At 46.5% G+C, this 19,244-nt stretch overlaps 1 protein-coding gene across 1 annotated transcript in view; it reads left to right on the plus strand.

The window, feature by feature from the left end:
• LOC143774236 (very-long-chain 3-oxoacyl-CoA reductase-B-like) overlaps positions 1 to 19,244 on the plus strand; it is a 58,113-nt gene that overhangs the window by 17,904 nt on the left and 20,965 nt on the right. Inside the window, exons 2-4 of the mRNA XM_077261623.1 lie at positions 7,838 to 7,884; positions 7,955 to 8,030; positions 18,985 to 19,095. Coding sequence (XP_077117738.1) covers positions 7,838 to 7,884; positions 7,955 to 8,030; positions 18,985 to 19,095 — 234 coding nt within the window. The remainder of the gene's footprint in view (positions 1 to 7,837; positions 7,885 to 7,954; positions 8,031 to 18,984; positions 19,096 to 19,244) is intronic.

The following is a 19,244-nucleotide window of genomic DNA, read 5'->3' on the forward strand; positions in this document are numbered from 1 at the left end:
GGAACCTGTCCCCCCCCCCCCCAAGGCGTTTGTTACTGAAAGAGCCACCTTGTGCAGCAGTAATGCTGCACAAGGAAAAGGTAGCTATTTTTGTTTAGCTCCTTGCACACGCAGAACTTAACACTTATAAAATGTGTCCACTGATACCGTAAAACCGTCCCGGAGGTGGGACTTTCCTTCGTAATATGACGCAGCACAGCTGTCATTCCTACCCCCTTGGCACCGTGCCCCGGCTCCTCAGCGTTGTTTGATTCCGTCACGGAGCCTGCGCTGTTATGTTATCCCTTGGCCAGGCACACTTAGCGCTGCCCGTCTTCTGACATCATTTGGTGTCAGGATGGCTGCGCCTGTGCGGCCGCGCTGGCCGAGAGCCCGCCTTGCAGTGTCTTCTGATTTAATCCCACTGCGGGCCTGAGATCCATGGACATGCGCAGTGCATATCTGAACCTCCACCTCTCACTCATCTCCCTACGCCTTCTTCAGACTGTGCGCCGTCAGCTGATCCCTAATAGCATGCCACGGCCGTGACGCCGCACAGTCTGAAGAAGCCGTAGGGAGGGGAGTGAGAGGTGAGGATATGCACTGCGCATGGCCACGGATCCCAGGCCCGCGGTGGGATTACATTAGACGACACTGCGAGGCGGGATCTCGGCCAGCGCGGCCGCACAGGCGCAGCCAGCCTGACACCAAATTATGTCAGAAGATGGGCAGCGCTAAGTGTGCCTGGCCAAGGGATAACATAACAGCGCAGGCTCCGGGACAGATTCAAACAATGCTGAGGAGCCGGGGCACGGCGCCAAGGGGGTAGGAATGACAGCTGTACTGCGTCATATTACGAAGGAAAGTCCCACCTCCGGGACGGTCTCACGGTTTCAGGGCACACATTTTATAAGTGTTTAGTTCTGTGTTTGCAAGGAGCATAATGAAAAGAGCCACCTTTTCCTTTTGCATCTTTTGTGCTGCACAAGCTGGCTCTTTCAGCTACAAACGCCTTGGGGGGGGGGGTTAAAGGTTCCCTTTCGACTTTCTCCAATCAGGCTTCGGCCTACATTGTGTTCCTCTGCTTCTCCTGCTGTCCCTGGGCTCCAACACCGCTAGTTGTTGCCTGGTAGTGCTGTACGCACAGTCCCAACAGTCACTCCTCTGTTATTGGGGTTCAGTAACGTCAGCTGTTCCCCAGCTGTGTGTGTGGCAATCCCTCCTACCTCCTCCACCTCCTCCTCCTCCTGTCCCTGGGCTCCAACACCGCTAGTTGCCGTCCAGAAGTGCTGTCCGCACAGTCCCAACAGTCACTCCTCTGTTATTGGGGTTCAGTAACGTCAGCTGTTCCCCAGCTGTGTGTGTGGCAATCCCTCCTATCTCCTCCACCTCCTCCTCCTCCTGTCCCTGGGCTCCAACACCGCTAGTTGCCGTCCAGAAGTGCTGTCCGCACAGTCCCAACAGTCCCTCCTCTGTTATTGGGGTACAGTAACGTCAGCTGTTCCCCAGCTGTGTGTGTGGCAATCCCTCCTATCTCCTCCACCTCCTCCTCCTCCTGTCCCTGGGCTCCAACACCGCTAGTTGCTGTCCAGAAGTGCTGTCCGCACAGAGCCAAACACCTCACCAATGTGTTAGTGGGGTTCAGTAATGCCTGCTGCTCCCCTGCTGTGTATACGGCAACGTGTCCTGCGACCGCCACGCAGGCACAACAAGTTAAATTCAAGGGAACCTGTCCCCCCCCCCAGGCGTTTGTTACTGAAGGAGACACCTTGTGCAGCAGTAATGATGCAAAGGGAAAAAGTGCCTCTTTTCGTGGTGCTCCTTGCACATGCTGAACCTAACACTTATGAAATGTGTCCCCTCACACGGTTAAACCGTCCGGTCGGTGGAACTTTCCTTTGTCATGTGACGCAGCACAGCCGTCATTCTTACCCCCTTGGCGCCGTGCGCCTCCTCCTCAGCGTTGTTTGAATCTGTCCCGGAGTCTGCGCTGTTATGTTATCCCTTGGCCAGGCACACTTAGCGCTGCCCGTCTTCTGACATCATTTGGTGTCAGGATGGCTGCGCCTGTGCGGCCGCGCTGGATGAGATCCCGCCTCGTAGTGTCTTCTGATTTAATCCCACTGCGGACCTGTGATCCATGGACATTAGCAGTGCATATCTTAACCTCCGCCTCTCACTCATCTCCCTACGCCTTCTTCAGACTGTGCGCTGTCAGCTGATCCCTAATAGCATGCCACGGCCGTGACGCCGCACAGTCTGAAGAAGCCGTAGGGAGGGGAGTGAGAGGCGAGGATATGCACTGCGCACCTCGCCAATGTGTCAGTGGGGTTCAGCACCGCCAGCTGTTCCCCTGCTGTGTAGCCGGCAACGTGTCCTGCAACAGCCATGCAGACACAAGAACTGAAATTGAAGGGAACCTGTCCCCCCTCCCCCAGGCGTTTGTATGTTTTACAGCCACCTTGTACAGCAGTAATGCTGCATGTGTGCAAGGTGGCTCATAAACTTATTCTCCTCGCACATGTGGAACTGAACACGTCAAAAATGTGTCCTCTGTGACCATTTAACCGTCCCGGAGGTGTGACTTTCCTTTGTAATGACACGCTGCAACCCCCTTGGTAGCGCTGCCCGTCTTCTGGCATCATTGTTTGGCTGCCTGCGCCTCTGCGGCCGCCCTGACCCACACAACGCCCCTCGGTGTCTTATTTATTTGGACTGCGAGGGTGTGATTGATGGGCATGAGCAGTGCATATGTTCGCCTGGCCCTCATCTCCTTCCGCCTTCTTCAGACTGTGCGGCTTCATGGCCGTGGCATGCGATAAGGGATCAGCTGACGCCGCACAGTCTGAAGCGGGTGTAAGGACCCGAGAGTGAGAGGCGAACATATGTACTGCGCCAGGCCATGAATCCCAGCCCCGCAGTGGTTTAACTATGTAAAGACACTGCGGGGCTGGGATTCATGGTCATCGCAAACCGCAACGGGCTCTAACACCGCCAGTTGGGGCCCAGATGTGCTGGCTGTACAGAGCCAAACACCTCGCCAATGTGTCAGTGGGGTTCAGCACCGCCAGCTGTTCCCCTGCTGTGTAGCCGGCAACGTGTCCTGCAACAGCCACGCAGACACAACAGACCCAAAGCTGCCGCCAGTGCAGGCTTCGGCCTACACTCTTCTCCCCCTGCTGACCCTTTGCTCCAACAACGCTAGTTGGGGCTCTAGGAAGACAAGCTTGAATAGGTCCCCATCCTGGTTCCAGCACCGTCAGCTGGTTCCGGGTAGAGCCTTTGGCTTAGGTGCCTCCCTCTGGGTATCCGAGTTCCACCAACGTCAGGTGGTCCTTGGTAGTGCTTTCAGGCACGGGTACCTCCTGCTTAGTAACCGGGTTCCAGTAACGTCAGCTGGTCCTCGGTAGTTCCATTGGCTCTTGGACCTTCGGCTACCCATCCGGGTTCCAGTACCGTCAGCTGGTTCTCGGCAGTGTCTTTTGCTCTTGTACCTTCTGCTCCCCATCCTGGTTCCAGTACCGTCAGCTGGTTCCGGGCAGAGCCTTTGGCTTAGGTGCCTCCCTCTGGGTATCCGAGTTCCACCAACGTCAGGTGGTCCTTGGTAGTGCTTTCAGGCACGGGTACCTCCTGCTTAGTAACCGGGTTCCAGTAACGTCAGCTGGTCCTCGGTAGTTCCATTGGCTCTTGGACATTCGGCTACCCATCCGGGTTCCAGTACCGTCAGCTGGTTCTCGGCAGTGTCTTTTGCTCTTGTACCTTCTGCTCCCCATCCTGGTTCCAGTACCGTCAGCTGGTTCCGGGCAGAGCCTTTGGCTTAGGTGCCTCCCTCTGGGTATCCGAGTTCCACCAATGTCAGGTGGTCCTTGGTAGTGCTTTCAGGCACGGGTACCTCCTGCTTAGTAACTGGGTTCCAGTAACGTCAGCTGGTCCTCGGTAGTTCCATTGGCTCTTGGATCTTCGGGTAGCCATCCGAGTTCCAGTTCCATCAGCTGTTTCTCGGCATTTTCTCAGCCTTCTTGTACCTTCTGCTACATTTCCAAGTTCAAGAGACTAAAGACGATGACCCGGAAGACCACCCCTAAGATGACGACGACACCAGAGACGACAACCACCGAGACGACGACCCTGGAGACGATGACCCTGAAGACCACCCCGATGACGACGACCCCGGAGACGACGACCCTGGAGACGACGACGACCTGGAAGACCGAGAAGCAGAAGAACAAGAGGCTGCAGAACAAAGAGCAGAAGAACATTAAGCATAATACTAAATATCAGAGCAAAAGATATTATCTAAATTATAAGCAGAAGAAGACTAAGCAGTGTATGGGGGTGAGTCCGTTCCTCCTCGTGGTGCCCCTGCATAAAGCCTGATGCTGCAGGCCAAACTGAACGCGGACAAATGTAACTCTTTTGTGACAGGCAGAACGGAAGGTGTAATCTTCAAACTTTTATAGATAACAACTACGGGAATGCCTGTCACAAATAAGAATATGATGAAGAAGTTGAATACGAAGAAGATAATAGTTAAATAAAAAGAATATGAACAATGTAAGAAAAAAAATAATAGGTAGAAGATGAAGAAGAAGATGAATAAGGTGAAGAAGTTGATGTCAAAGAAGCTGATGATGAGGATAATGAAGAAGAAAGTGTGGGAGAAGTAAAAAAGAAGGTGAAGGGCGTGGAAGTAGTGAAACATCAATATCTGACAAAAAAAAAAAACATCGTCAAAATCTTTCTAACGCCGAACGTCATAAAAAAAAATAAAAATCATCCTATTCTATTTGATTGGGCTAAACCTCTGTGCCTTTAATGTCTCCGCCACCTCCCCCAATACATCCTACATTATTCTTAGTTGTTTTCCTTCATGTAGAATGAACCTACAAGGAAAGAAAGGGTTTATTTTAATTCCGATATTTTCGTCCCATTGACTTGCATTGGGATCGGGTATCGGTATCGGATTAGATCCGATACTTTGACGGTATCGGCCGATACTTTCCGATACCGATACTTTCCGATTTCGGAAGGTATCGCTCAACACTAATTACAACACTGTCACAACAAACTGGGTATATTTAGGGTTACTTAAAAACGCATTAATACCATAACCATGGCCCCAAATTAATACCCAGAATTTAAAACAATATGCATCCGAACAACAAATATAGTGTCTCACCCTAATGTATCCTTGCAGATGGTTGGACTATGCAGCCCCAACGCGCGTTTTGCGTGGGCTTCCTCAGGGGGCTGTGCATACACTTATGTGTCTTCTTGAGTCTTTATAGATACCCCACACACCTGTTCTTAATCTGGACATAATGATCGGCGCATGTAAATGAAGTGTGCAGGGCCGGAAATGACATCACCCCCAGGCGTCCAGTGCTGCGCACGAAGACAGAGGCAAAACCACGGCAACCCCTGTCCACGAACGCCGCACTACGGACGCCGGAAGCGATGCTCCCACCCGCACACATCACTGCCCGCACACAGCACCGAAATTCTGGGTATTCATATGGGGCCATGGTTATGTTAACCCTAAATATATATCCAGTTTGCTGTGACAGTGTTGTAATATATATAGTGATTGAAATCCCAGTCCTGTCTATATATAAGCATTGTGTCGGACTTTTGTGTTTGTGTCCTTCACTATTTAATTGGTTGTCCATATAATTCTTTTATATTTTTGTCTATGATCTTTACTATTTTACTGATATTTAATAAATTAAATGGCGCATGGCCATGGGGGCCGTATTGTGGTGGGTTTACGGACACAATCCAGACTCTGTATTGTGACATTGAAAAGATTACACAAAGTTCTCTCATGTTACAAAAGAAAAAATATACATAATGGGAGGGGAGCACAAACTTTTGCATGTGCCACTATTTTAACTGTTTTCTTAGCCTTGGTTGCATATAAATAGTTTCTTCATCAAATTAAGATTTATCATGCCGAGTTCCCAAATTTCGCAAGAACCAGAAATATTCTGCAAGGGTGCACAAACTTTTGCACAGGCCACTTTGTTAGAAAGCTTGATATTCAGTTGACCATCGGTGGTCTACAGTCATATGAAAAAGTTTGGGCACCCCTATTAATCTTAAGCTTAATGTTTTATAAAAGTTGGTTTTTTTTTGCAACAGCTATTTCAGTTTCATATATCTAATAACTGTTGGACACAGTAATGTTTCTGCCTTGAAATGAGGTTTATTGTACTAACAGAAAATGTGCAATCTGCATTCAAACAACATTTGACAGGTGCATAAGTATGGGCACCCTTATCATTTTCTTGTTTTAAATACTCCTACCTACTTTTTACTGACTTACTAAAGCACTTTTTTTGGTTTTGTAACCTCATTGAGCTTTGAACTTCATAGCCAGGTGTATGCAATCATGAGAAAAGCTACTTAAAGTGGCCACTTACAAGTTGTTCTCCTGTTTGAATCTCCTCTGAAGAGTGGCATCATGGGCTCCTCAAAACAACTGTCAAATGATCTGAAAACAAAGATTATTCAACATAGTTGTTCAGGGGAAGGATACAAAAAGCTGTCTCAGAGGTTTAACCTGTCAATTTCCACTGTGAGGAACATAGTAAGGAAATGGAAGAACACAGGTACAGTTCTTGTAAAGGCCAGAAGTAGCAGGCCAAGAAAAACATCAGAAAGGCAGAGAAGAAGAATGGTGAGATCAGTCAAGGACAATCCTCTGACCACCTCCAGAGAGCTGCAGCATCAACTTGCTGCAGATGGTGTCACTGTGCATCGGTCAACTATACAACGCACTTTGCACAAGGAGAAGCTGTATGGGAGAGTGATGCGAAAGAAGCCGTTTCTGCAAGCACGCCACAAACAGAGTCGGCTGAGGTATGCAAAAGCACATTTGGAGAAGCCAATTTCTTTTTTGAAGAAGGTCCTGTGGACTCATGAAACCAAGATTGAGTTGTTTGGTCATACAAAAAGGCGTTATGCATGGCGGCAAAAAAACACAGTGCGTTGTATAGTTGACCGATGCACAGTGACAACATCTGCAGCAAGTTGATGCTGCAGCTCTCTGGAGGTGGTCTGAGGATTGTCCTTGACTGATCTCACCATTCTTCTTCTCTGCCTTTCTGATGTTTTTCTTGGCCTGCCACTTCTGGCCTTAACAAGAACTGTACCTGTGTTCTTCCATTTCCTTACTATGTTCCTCACAGTGGAAATTGACAGGTTAAATCTCTGAGACAGATTTTTGTATCCTTCCCCTGAACAACTATGTTGAATAATCTTTGTTTTCAGATCATTTGACAGTTGTTTTGAGGAGCCCATGATGCCACTCTTCGGAGGAGATTCAAACAGGAGAACAACTTGTAAGTGGCCACTTTAAGTAGCTTTTCTCATGATTGCATACACCTGGCTATGAAGTTCAAAGCTCAATGAGGTTACAAAACCAAAAAAAGTGCTTTAGTAAGTCAGTAAAAAGTAGGTAGGAGTATTTAAAACAAGAAAATGATAAGGGTGCCCATACTTATGCACCTGTCAACTTTTGTTTGAATGCAGATTGCACATTTTCTGTTAGTACAATAAATATCATTTCAAGGCAGAAACATTACTGTGTCCAACAGTTATTAGATATATGAAACTGAAATAGCTGTTGCAAAAAAAACAATTTTTATAAAACATTAAGCTTAAGATTAATAGGGGTGCCCAAACTTTTGCATATAACTGTATACCGTCACAGGCATTATTGTGGGCCTTTCCTTGGGTTTTTCCACTGTGGAAAATTTACTGCCAACGGAGCAAATTCAGGGCCAATTTTTAGAGCTGTGTAACCACTGACCCCAACATCATATTTTTACACTGTATTATTTTCTGATTTTATCAGTGGTAACAGGAGCAACAGACGGAATTGGGAAGTCATACGCTGAGGAGGTGAGTGGACACCAGTCCATCTATATATCTGCCACTTCATTGTCCTCATTCCACTGTGTCTTCTCCATAGTTGGCCAAAAGGGGTTTCGATGTCGTCCTTATCAGCAGGACTCTAGAGAAGCTGAAAAACGTTGCGAAAGAGATTGGTAAGAGATGATTCTGGGCAAGAAACTGAAGGATAATGTTAGATGAGGTGAATGAAGCCCTGATATATGGGCAGTTTTAGTCTTGTCCATCCTACCTATTTTCTTAACCCAGGCATGATCTAGAAATGTTGTCTGTATTTAGACCAAGTTAAGGAGGTCTCCAGATGTAGACAGGATGACCTCTCTAGATATTGAGAGATTTCAGGAGGGCTCATTCATCCTACTAGCATCTATTTATTTTGTCTATGCCTACGTCAGGTCAATGAGGTCTCCAACTATAGAGGAGATGAGGGAGAATTTCTACCTTTCTGACGGTTTCAAGAGTCTTTCTTTAACATCTCAGTCAGAAGGTCTCGTGTATCATGTCTTTATCTAGAAAAGGTTAAAGAGGTCACCAGATATGGTCAGCTTTAATTTAGGGTCCTTATTTGTGCTACCAATATCTTTATTCACCCTGTCTTAATTTGGAGGGTATATATTCTGTATATGGACAGGCTCAGGGAGGCTTCTGGAGATGTTTACATAGTTACATAGGTTGAAAGACATCTAGGTCCATCAAGTTCAACCTTTCCCCACCAATTTTACATATGTCACTAAATTATCTATAAACCACAATTAAAGACTATATATGCAATATCCACAATTCTTAATACTTTCTTTATTTCAAGACATGGTTAGGGTCAAAAAGATCTCCAAATAGTAACGTGGAAAAGGTCTTTAGACAGGGGGCTTGAAGACGGACTAATTTATACTGGCATTTTCCAGATTTCTTCTTCGTCCTGTCTGTATCTGGATCAATTGTTTATCTCGAGACTATCAAAACTGAGCTAAGGAGGAGGTTTCCAAATGTTAAAAAAGTGTATGTGCTCTCCAGATACAGATGGGAAAAAGTCTCCAGCTAAAGAGGAAAAAAGTTAATTTATCCTTCCAGTTTCTAGATTTCTTATTCATCTTGTCTCTACCTGGAGATCTTGCCCATATCTTGACAGATCAGATATCTCCAAATACTAATCTCAGATAAATAATCTGTTTCTGGAGACATCTGGTATTCGTATAACATAAATAAGTTTTCAAGACACAAACAGGTAGAAGGACAATTCTGGACTCCGCATTCATTCTGGAGTCAATGTTCAGTCTCTTTGTACCTGGAAACCTCAATTAACCTTTTCACTACCAAGACCTTCATCTTCACTTTATCTGAAGACCTCATGCTTATCTAAGTCCCGAAAGGATAAATTTAAGTCTTTTGAGACTGGTGAAAGAGGAACCCTAGATATTCCCACCATTAATTAGGACTTGACCTAATATGGAAACCTTCTTGATCTTGTCTAGATACTGTAAACGAGAGCTCTCCAAATTAAGACGTTGAGAAGGATGACCTACCAATCAATCATTCTTGCTGCCAATATCTAGAGTTCTCCTGTTCTTCATTATTATAGAGAAGAGATGAAGAAGGTCTCCAGACACAAATGAATTGAACAAGGTTTTTATGTTAAACACAAAAACTGAGCTTGGATTAAGTTGCTATACTGTACATGCAGCACATAAACGCATGTTCACATTGGCCATAAAGCGCACAAAACCTACAAGAAACAAAATGAGCAAAAACCCTACTGTAACTAAATAAGTAAAAAGCAAAAGTGCATGTCAATAACACAGAGTTCTTACTAATACTGTTTTTGATCAAAAATAGCATAGGAGCCATCACACCGTCGACAAGGTGACTCTGTTTGGACAGTCCTTCGGTGTCTAATATTAAAAACTTTACCATGTGTCAGAATTTACCTCAGTGTGTGAATAAGGGCAGACAAAAGGACCTGGTCCCAATCTACGGACACCAGTCTGAGGAAGCTTTTAATGTAATTACCAGCTCAGGAAAGGGAGGCCACACCCCAGCTTGCACAGAATGCAAAAGTACAAACAAAAACACAAAAACTGAGCTTGGATTAACTTGGTATACATGCAGCACATAAATGCATGTTCACATTGCCCAAAAATCGCACAAAAAGAACCCTGACGAGTTATTTAAATGCTTTTTACTTATTTAGTGTGATGTACCAATTAGTGATCTTCTGAGAGACAGGTATGTATCGCACAGACAGAGGTCTGCGGTGATCTGAATTCAGGACAGGTTGCTGGGCCTTGTAGTCCCAGAGACCTGTTTTTTTAGTAAAGGGCTGGATTTAAGGGTTAACCAGAAAGTGATGGGTAGGACTGGTTAACCACATACCTCTCAGGGGGTGTGCTCCTATGACCTCAGGAAGGTCCTATATGTTTTCCTGGTTGCACCACATGATGTCCATGTGTGAGACTGGAGCTACCAGGGAGCTCCTGAGAGTCCAGGGAGCACTGAGGGATGGAACTACTGACAGGAGCTATACACCGTGTGCAGAATTATTAGGCAAGTTGTATTTTAGAGGATTATTTTTTATTATTGATCAACAACTATGTTCTCAATCAACCCAAAAAACTCATCATACCTCCCAACTTTTGAAGATGGGAAAGAGGGACAAAGTTAGCGTCGCGCAATGCGCGCCGCGGCAAATTTTAGGCCACGCCTCTGACCACACCCATTCATAATTAGTCACACCCATATCCACATCCCAACCACACCCATTTAGCACTGCTGATCACACTGTTTCATATACAATAGTTATAAACAAAAAAATATGGCCACACAGTGCTCCATACTGTATAATGGCCACACATGATGCTCCATACTGTATAATGACCGCACATGATGCTCCATACTGTATAATGGCCACACATGATGCTCCATACTGTATAATGACCGCACATGATGCTCCATACTGTATAATGACCACACATGATGCTCCATACTGTATAATGGCCACACATGATGCTCCATACTGTATAATGGCCACACATGATGCTCCATACTGTATAATGACCGCACATGATGCTCCATACTGTATAAGGACTGCACATGATGCTCCATACTGTATAATGACCGCACATGATGCTCCATACTGTATAATGGCCACACAGTGCTCCATAGTGTATAATGACCACACATGATGCTCTATACTGTATAATGACCGCACATGATGCTCTATACTGTATAATGACTGCACATGATGCTCCATATTGTATAATGGCCACACATGATGCTCCATACTGTATAATGGCCACACATGATGCTCCATACTGTATAATGACCGCACATGATGCTCCATACTGTATAATGGCCACATATGATGCTCCATACTGTATAATGACCGCACATGATGCTCCATACTCTATAATGACTGCACATGATGCTCCATATTGTATAATGGCCACACATGATGCTCCATACTGTATAATGACCGCACATGATGCTCCATACTGTATAATGACCGCACATAATGCTCCATACTGTATAATGACCGCACATGATGCTCCATACTGTATAATGACCGCACATGATGCTCCATACTGTATAATGGCCACACATGATGCTCCATACTGTATAATGACTGCACATGATGCTCCATACTGTATAATGACCGCACATGATGCTCCATACTGTATAATGACCGCACATGATGCTCCATACTGTATAATGGCCACACATGATGCTCCATACTGTATAATGACTGCACATGATGCTCCATTCTGTATAATGACCACACATGATGCTCCATACTGTATAATGGCCCCACATGATGCTCCATACTGTATAATGGCCCCAAATGATGCTGCAGTCAGTGTACTGGCCCCACGTTATGCTCCATACTGTATAATGGCCAGACATGATGCTCCATACTGTATAATGGCCGCACATGATGCTCCATACTGTATAATGGCCACACATGATGCTCCATACTGTATAATGGCCCAAATGATGCTGCGTACAGTGTACTGGCCCCACGTGATGCTCCATACAGTATAATGGGCCCACATGATGCTGCATACTGTATAATGGCTACACATGATGCTCCATACTGTATAATGGCCACACATGATGCTCCTTACTGTATAATGGCTCCACATGATGCTCCATACTGTATAATGGCCACACATAATGCTCCATACTGTATAATGGCCACATTATGCTCCATACTGTATAATGGCCCCACATGATGCTGCGTACAGTATACTTGCCCCACCTGATGGTCCATACTGTATAATGGCCCCACATGATGCTTTGTACAGTATAATGGCCCCACACGATGCTGGGTACAGTATAATGGCCACACATAATGCTGGGTACAGTATAATGGCCCCACACGATGCTCCATACAGTATAATTATATAACAGTAAACTCGGCACACACCAAAGCGTAAATGCAGTGAAGGAGGGGGTTTATTAATCAGGTAAAGTACATACAGTGACGTTTCGGTCTAATCACTAGACCTTCATCAATGTACTGAAATGAAATACAACAAAATATAGTATGAACATAACCGAAGTATTTACAAAATGGGTCATTTGCATAATCATAGAATTTTGTTTATAGCAATGTACATATGCAGAAAAACATCAGACTTATAGCAATACGCAGCCAGGGATATAAGGCCATGAGGATCCACAGCGAACAATAAATCACAGATAGAAGATGTTTGGCTAATAAATATGTGAATTATAATTAGAAAAATATACTAGAGATGTATAAGAACTGTATAAGAAGCGCACCTACCCTCACTCTAACAGTGAAACGGGTACCCCCGGGTCACAGGATGGACAGTCAGTCCTAAAAAGGGGGGGGGGGAGACCGTTTGTTACTGAATGTGACAGAATGAGACGCCCCCTGAGGAAGTGTTACGAAACGCGCGTCGGGGTTCAGGAACGGTGGCACGGACATCATACCTTATGTGAGTAATGATCCCCTTCTTTTTGATTGCCCGATTATTTGATTTATAGTGCTCTGGCTAAAGATTAAGGAAGCACCGAGCACTTTTGATATACATGCTAGATGGCAGTAAAATTAAGTTTAAGTCTCGTTTAAAGCTTCCAGATGCATTTTGTATATATATAAGGATCCATGGGCATACTAATAATAGGCTGCTATTTATTGTGAGACTGTTGTTGTCTCTCAGAGATAGGGGTGATTTATTTATATATGTACATATTGGAAATTTTTGCTCACATATAGGTATTTAAATTGATGTTATGTGTATGTATCCGTTCCTTTTCTACATTGGAGATTTTTTACTGCTAAAATTATGATTTAATATATGTTATAATTATGAATAAACATCACAATATTTAAATTCAGTGGAAATTGTGTTTTGAGTCTTGTTGCGTTGAGGCAATTTGTGATTCAATTTTGGATTCTAAGAGATGTATAAGAACTGTATAAGAAGCGCACCTACCCTCACTCTAACAGTGAAACGGGTACCCCCGGGTCACAGGATGGACAGTCAGTCCTAAAAAGGGGGGGGGGGGAGACCGTTTGTTACTGAATGTGACAGAGTGAAGCTGAAAAACAAAGTGGGTGCACACATACCCTGTTGCTGTGAATGGCTCCTGTAGAGTGAAAGGGAGCAGACCGCTAAGAGCAAAGAGAGGCGGTATAATTAATTAGCTGGCAGGAGCGGTGAGGTGTCGGCGAAGCTGCGCATAGGTTCATAGAGGCTTACCGTAGTGAAGGTGGGCTGGTATATGCGGACCATGGACGCAGTATCCACCGCTTGTCCAGTGTGTCCGTGTGCCCAGCTAGTGTGTCTTTTATGCCTGATGGCAGTGCGCGGCCGGAAGTCATATTACCGGAAGTGACGTCGGCAGTGCTGTAAGGTGTGTGCGTTCCACTGTGCACTCAGAAGGTGGGGCTAAGTCCGGGTGTGCGTTCCACCTAGTAGACATGCGCACTAGGGGAATGTGTTGGTGTATATCCTCAGAGCGCTGGTGCAAACTTAAAGCTAGCGGTGGAGATGTGATCCTACGGACAGATGGTGCACTTGTTTAGTAGAGGTGGTTCTGTGAAAGAAGACATACATATATTAGTAAATATGCAGGCATTTCTATGTTACAGTAAATATACAGCACATTGGATGTATGGACACATACGGTTCTTGCTGATACGGGTCAGAAAATGTTCTTGGTTATGGTAAAAACGACTGGATATCATATTCCTTGTTTAAGCCTTGTGGGGCTAAAGTCTGGAGTTCATGAATCCAGTAAGCTTCTCGCCTCTTCAAGAGGCGAATTCTATCCCCACCCCTAGACTTGCTATAAGTCTGATGTTTTTCTGCATATGTACATTGCTATAAACAAAATTCTATGATTATGCAAATGACCCATTTTGTAAATACTTCGGTTATGTTCATACTATATTTTGTTGTATTTCATTTCAGTACATTGATGAAGGTCTAGTGATTAGACCGAAACGTCACTGTATGTACTTTACCTGATTAATAAACCCCCTCCTTCACTGCATTTACGCTTTGGTGTGTGCCGAGTTTACTGTTATATATTTCACGGCTTGGGCCCCTACTCGAGCACCACCCCTTCTTAGTAGTGCCTACGTTTATACCCCATACAGTATAATGGCCCCACACAATGCTGGGTACAGGATAATGGCCACACATGGTTACCCCACCCCCATCATTGCCTTCTCCATCACTACACACACACACCTTTCACCGCGCACCCTCACAGCAGCCGGCAGCTTCCACTCCCACGGCGCTGAATGGTGTCATCCAGCTACGCCGCTGACTGCTCACGTCGCTGCAGCTCTGATACGCCACTGATAAAGACCTCTCCGTGTCTCCTGTGCCAGTCAGTGTCAGAGCGAGGAGCAATATCTGCTCCAATCCGACACAGCCAGCATCGGCTCCATACACCTCGTACACATGCGACTCCGCTCCATACACCTCGTACACACACGGCTCCGCTCCGTACACCTCGTACACACACGGCTCCGCTCCATACACATTGAACACACTGCTCCGCTCCGTACACCTCGTACACACACGGCTCCACTCCGTACACCTCGTACACACACTGCTCCACTCCGTACAACTCGTACACACATGGCTCCGCTAAGTACACCTTGTACACACACAGCTCCGCTCCATACACATTGCACATGCTGCTCCGCTCCGTACACCTTGTAAACATATGGCTCCGCTCCGTACACCTCGTATGCACACGGCTCCGCTCCGTACACCTCGTACACATACGGCTCCGCTCCAAACACCTCGTACGCACACGGCTCTGCTCCGTACACCTCGTACACACACGGCTCCGCTCCATACACATTGCACACGCTGCTCCGCTCCGTACACCTCGTACACACACGGCTCCGCTCCATACACATTGCACACGCTGCTCCGCTCCGTACACCTCGTACACACACGGCTCCTCTCCATACACCTCGTACACACGCGGCTCTGCTCCGTACACCTCGTACACACACGGCTCCGCTCCGTACACCTCGTACACACACGGCTCCGCTCCATACACATTGAACACACTGCTCCGCTCCGTACACCTCGTACACACGGCTCCGCTCCATACACCTCGTACACACACGGCTTCACTCCGTACACCTCGTACACACACGGCTCCGCTCCGTACACCTCGTACACACATGGCTCCGCTAAGTACACCTTGTACACACACGGCTCCGCTCCATACACATTGCACATGCTGCTCCGCTCCGTACACCTTGTAAACATATGGCTCCGCTCCATACACCTCGTATGCACACGGCTCCGCTCCGTACACCTCGTACACATACGGCTCCGCTCCAAACACCTCGTACGCACACGGCTCTGCTCCGTACACCTCGTACACACACGGCTCCGCTCCATACACATTGCACACGCTGCTCCGCTCCGTACACCTCGTACACACACGGCTCCTCTCCATACACCTCGTACACACACGGCTCCGCTCCGTACACCTCGCACACACACGGCTCTGCTCGGTACATCTTGCACACATGGCTCCGCTCCGTACACCTCGTACACACGGCTCCTCTCCATACATCTTGTACACACACGGCTCCGCTCCGTACACCTCGCACACACGCGGCTCTGCTCCGTACACCTTGCACACACATGGCTCCTCTCCATACACCTCGCACACACTCGGCTCTGCTCCATACACCTCGCACACATGCGGCTCTGCTCCGTACACCTCATACACACTCGGCTCTGCTCCATACACCTCGCACACATGCGGCTCTGCTCCGTACACCTCATACACACACGGCTCCTCTCCGTACACCTCGTACACACACGGCTCCGCTCCATACACCTCGTACACACACAGCTCCGCTCCATACACATTGAACACGCTGCTCCGCTCCGTACACCTCGTACACACACGGCTCCGCTCCATACACATTGCACACGCTGCTCCGCTCTGTACACCTCATACGCACAAGGCTCCGCTCCGTACACCTCATACACACACGGCTCCGCTCTGTACACCTCATACACAAACGGCTCCGCTCCATACACCTTTCACACGCTGCTCCGCTCCATACACATCATACACACACGGCTCTGCTACATCCACACTGTAAACACCTCCTGACCTCACACATACACTGACCCTCTCCAGCGCCATGACAACCAGCAGAGTCCTGTACATGGAGGTCCTCCCGATCATGTGACCCCCTGACTCCTCCCATCCTGTGACTTCATCACAGGTCCTGTGCGTGCTCTGCGGGTGCAGGAGATCAGGGAGCTGACCGGGTGATATACACACCTCCCAACCAGTGCGGGACAACTAATGTCCCGCCCGGGATCGCGGGGCTGACTGTCAAAACTGGGACAGTCCCGCTGGATCCGGGATGGTTGGGAGGTATGAGACTCATAAATATCAAAGCTTAATATTTTTGGAAGTTGGAGTGGGTTTTTTATAGATTTGGCTATCTTAGGAGGATATCTGTTTGTGCAGGTAACTATTACTGTGCAGAATTATTAGGCAACTTAATAAAAACCAAATATATTCCCATCCCATCTCACTTGTTTATTTTCACCAGGTAAACCAATATCACTGCACAAAATTTAGAAATAAACATTTCTGACATGCAAAAACAAAACCCCAAAAAATTAGTGACCAATATAGCCCCCTTTCTTTATGATGACACTCAGCAGCCTCCATCCACAGATTCTGTCAGTTGCTTGATCTGTTTACGACCAACATTGCGTGCAGCAGCCACCACAGCCTCCCAGACACTGTTCCGAGAGGTGGACTGTTTTCCCTCCCTGTAGATCTCACATTTTATGAGGGATCACAGGTTCTCTAGGGGGTTCAGATCAGGTGAACAAGGGGGCCATGTCATTATTTTTTCTTCTTTGAGACCTTTACTGGCCAGCCACGCTGTGGAGTAGTTGGAGGCATGTGATGGAGCATTGTCCTGCATGAAAATCATGTTTTTCTTGAATGATACCGACTTCTTCCTGTACCACTGCTTGAAGAAGTTGTCTTCCAGAAACTGGCAGTAGGTCTGGGAGTTGAGCTCCACTCCATCCTCAACCCGAAAAGGTCCCACAAGTTCGTCTTTGATGATACCAGTCAATACCAGTCCCCCATCTCCACCTTGCTGGCGTCTGAGTCCTCAATTCATGGGCAGTTATTTTGCGCCTTTTTTGCCCAACACACTTCTTGCGACCCTGTTGGCTATTTGCCATGAAACCCTTGATTGCTCGGTGATCACGCTTCAAAAGTTTGGCAATTTCAAGACTGCTGCCTCCCTCTGCAAGACATCTCACAATTTTGGACTTTTCAGAGCCCGTCAAATCTCTCTTCTGACCCATTTTGCCAAAGGAATGGAAGTTGCCTAATAATTAAGCACACCTTATATAGGGTTTTGATGTAATTAGACAACACCCCTCCTCATTACAGAGATGCACATCACCTGATTTACTTAATTGGTAGTTGGCTCAGCCTGAACAGCTTGGAGTAGGACAACATGGATAAAAAGTATCATGAGAGCAAAATACCACTTGCCTAATAATTCTGCACACAGTGTATGAATCCAGGCTGGGAAACCTGAGGATCTGTTAAGCAGGTAACCCAGAGCCCGGGGAACTGTGACCTGACGGGCGTCAGGGATGGAACTGTATGAATGTAACCGCAACAGAAATGGACTATATGTCGGTGCTGTGATGTTCAAATGCCCTACCGTGGTTTATGGAGGTGTAATAAACCAGGCACGGACTTTTGTAACTCAGAAACGGCTGCTGTTTGTTTGAATATCGCCGCCAAGGTAGTGTACCCCAACTCACTTAGTGATCGCTACGTCTAATGGTTACAGTAGGTTTGTTTTGCTCATTTTGTTTCTTGTAGGTTTTGTAAGGTTTCTATGTTAGAAGCACAAACGAGGACTTTTTTTCCCTAGTATTTATCTAGAGATTTCATTAATCCCATCATAAGATCATTAGGTCTCCAGATAAAAAGATGACGTCTCCAGATGCCTGCAGAAGTAATAAAGATCTAGATGTAGTCAGGATAGAGATCATCTTTAAAGGGTACCTGTCACCTGAATTTGGCGGGACCGGTTTTGGGTCATAGGGGGGGGGGGGTTTCGGGTGTTTGATTCACCCTTTCCTTCCTTGCTGGCTGCATGCTGGCCGCAATATTGGATTGAAGTTCATTCTCTGTCCTCCGGAGTACACGCCTGTGCAAGGCAATATTGCCTTACGCTGGCGTGTACTCCGGAGGACAGAGAATGAACTTCAACCCAATATTGCGGCAAGCATGCAGCCAGCGGGTAAGGAAAGGGTGAATCAAACACCCGAAAACCCCGCCCATATGACCCAAAACCGGTCCCGCCAAATTCAGGTGACAGGTTCCCTTTAAATAAAAGGTTTGTAAAGACTCCAAATACATAGTGCAGTATCTAGAGTTTATGTAGTGTGATACATGAAGTTTCTAGATACAGAATGAATTTAGGTGTAGGTTGATTGGGCAGGGGGTCAATAAGGTCTCTTGACTGCGGATTTACAAAAAAAAACCTTGAAACGTACAAAAGTTTGTAATCTTTTACAGAGGAAAAAACCAAAAGGAAAACCAAAGTAATCCAGCTGGACTTCACAGGTGGACCAGAAATTTATCCCAGGGTTGAGAAGGAGTTGAAGGATCTGGACATTGGCATCCTTGGTAATACCATTTTCCGATGTCACATCTAGACCTTGTCTGGCCAGGATCTATTTCAGTTTGTAGTCTGTGTTGTGGCCAAAAACTCCAATTGTGGACCACCTCATGGGTCTTCTCCAAAGGAATGATTGACCGATCAATGTTATTGAAAA

Source organism: Ranitomeya variabilis, chromosome 5, assembly GCF_051348905.1.
Source record: "Ranitomeya variabilis isolate aRanVar5 chromosome 5, aRanVar5.hap1, whole genome shotgun sequence".
NCBI lineage: Eukaryota > Metazoa > Chordata > Amphibia > Anura > Dendrobatidae > Ranitomeya > Ranitomeya variabilis.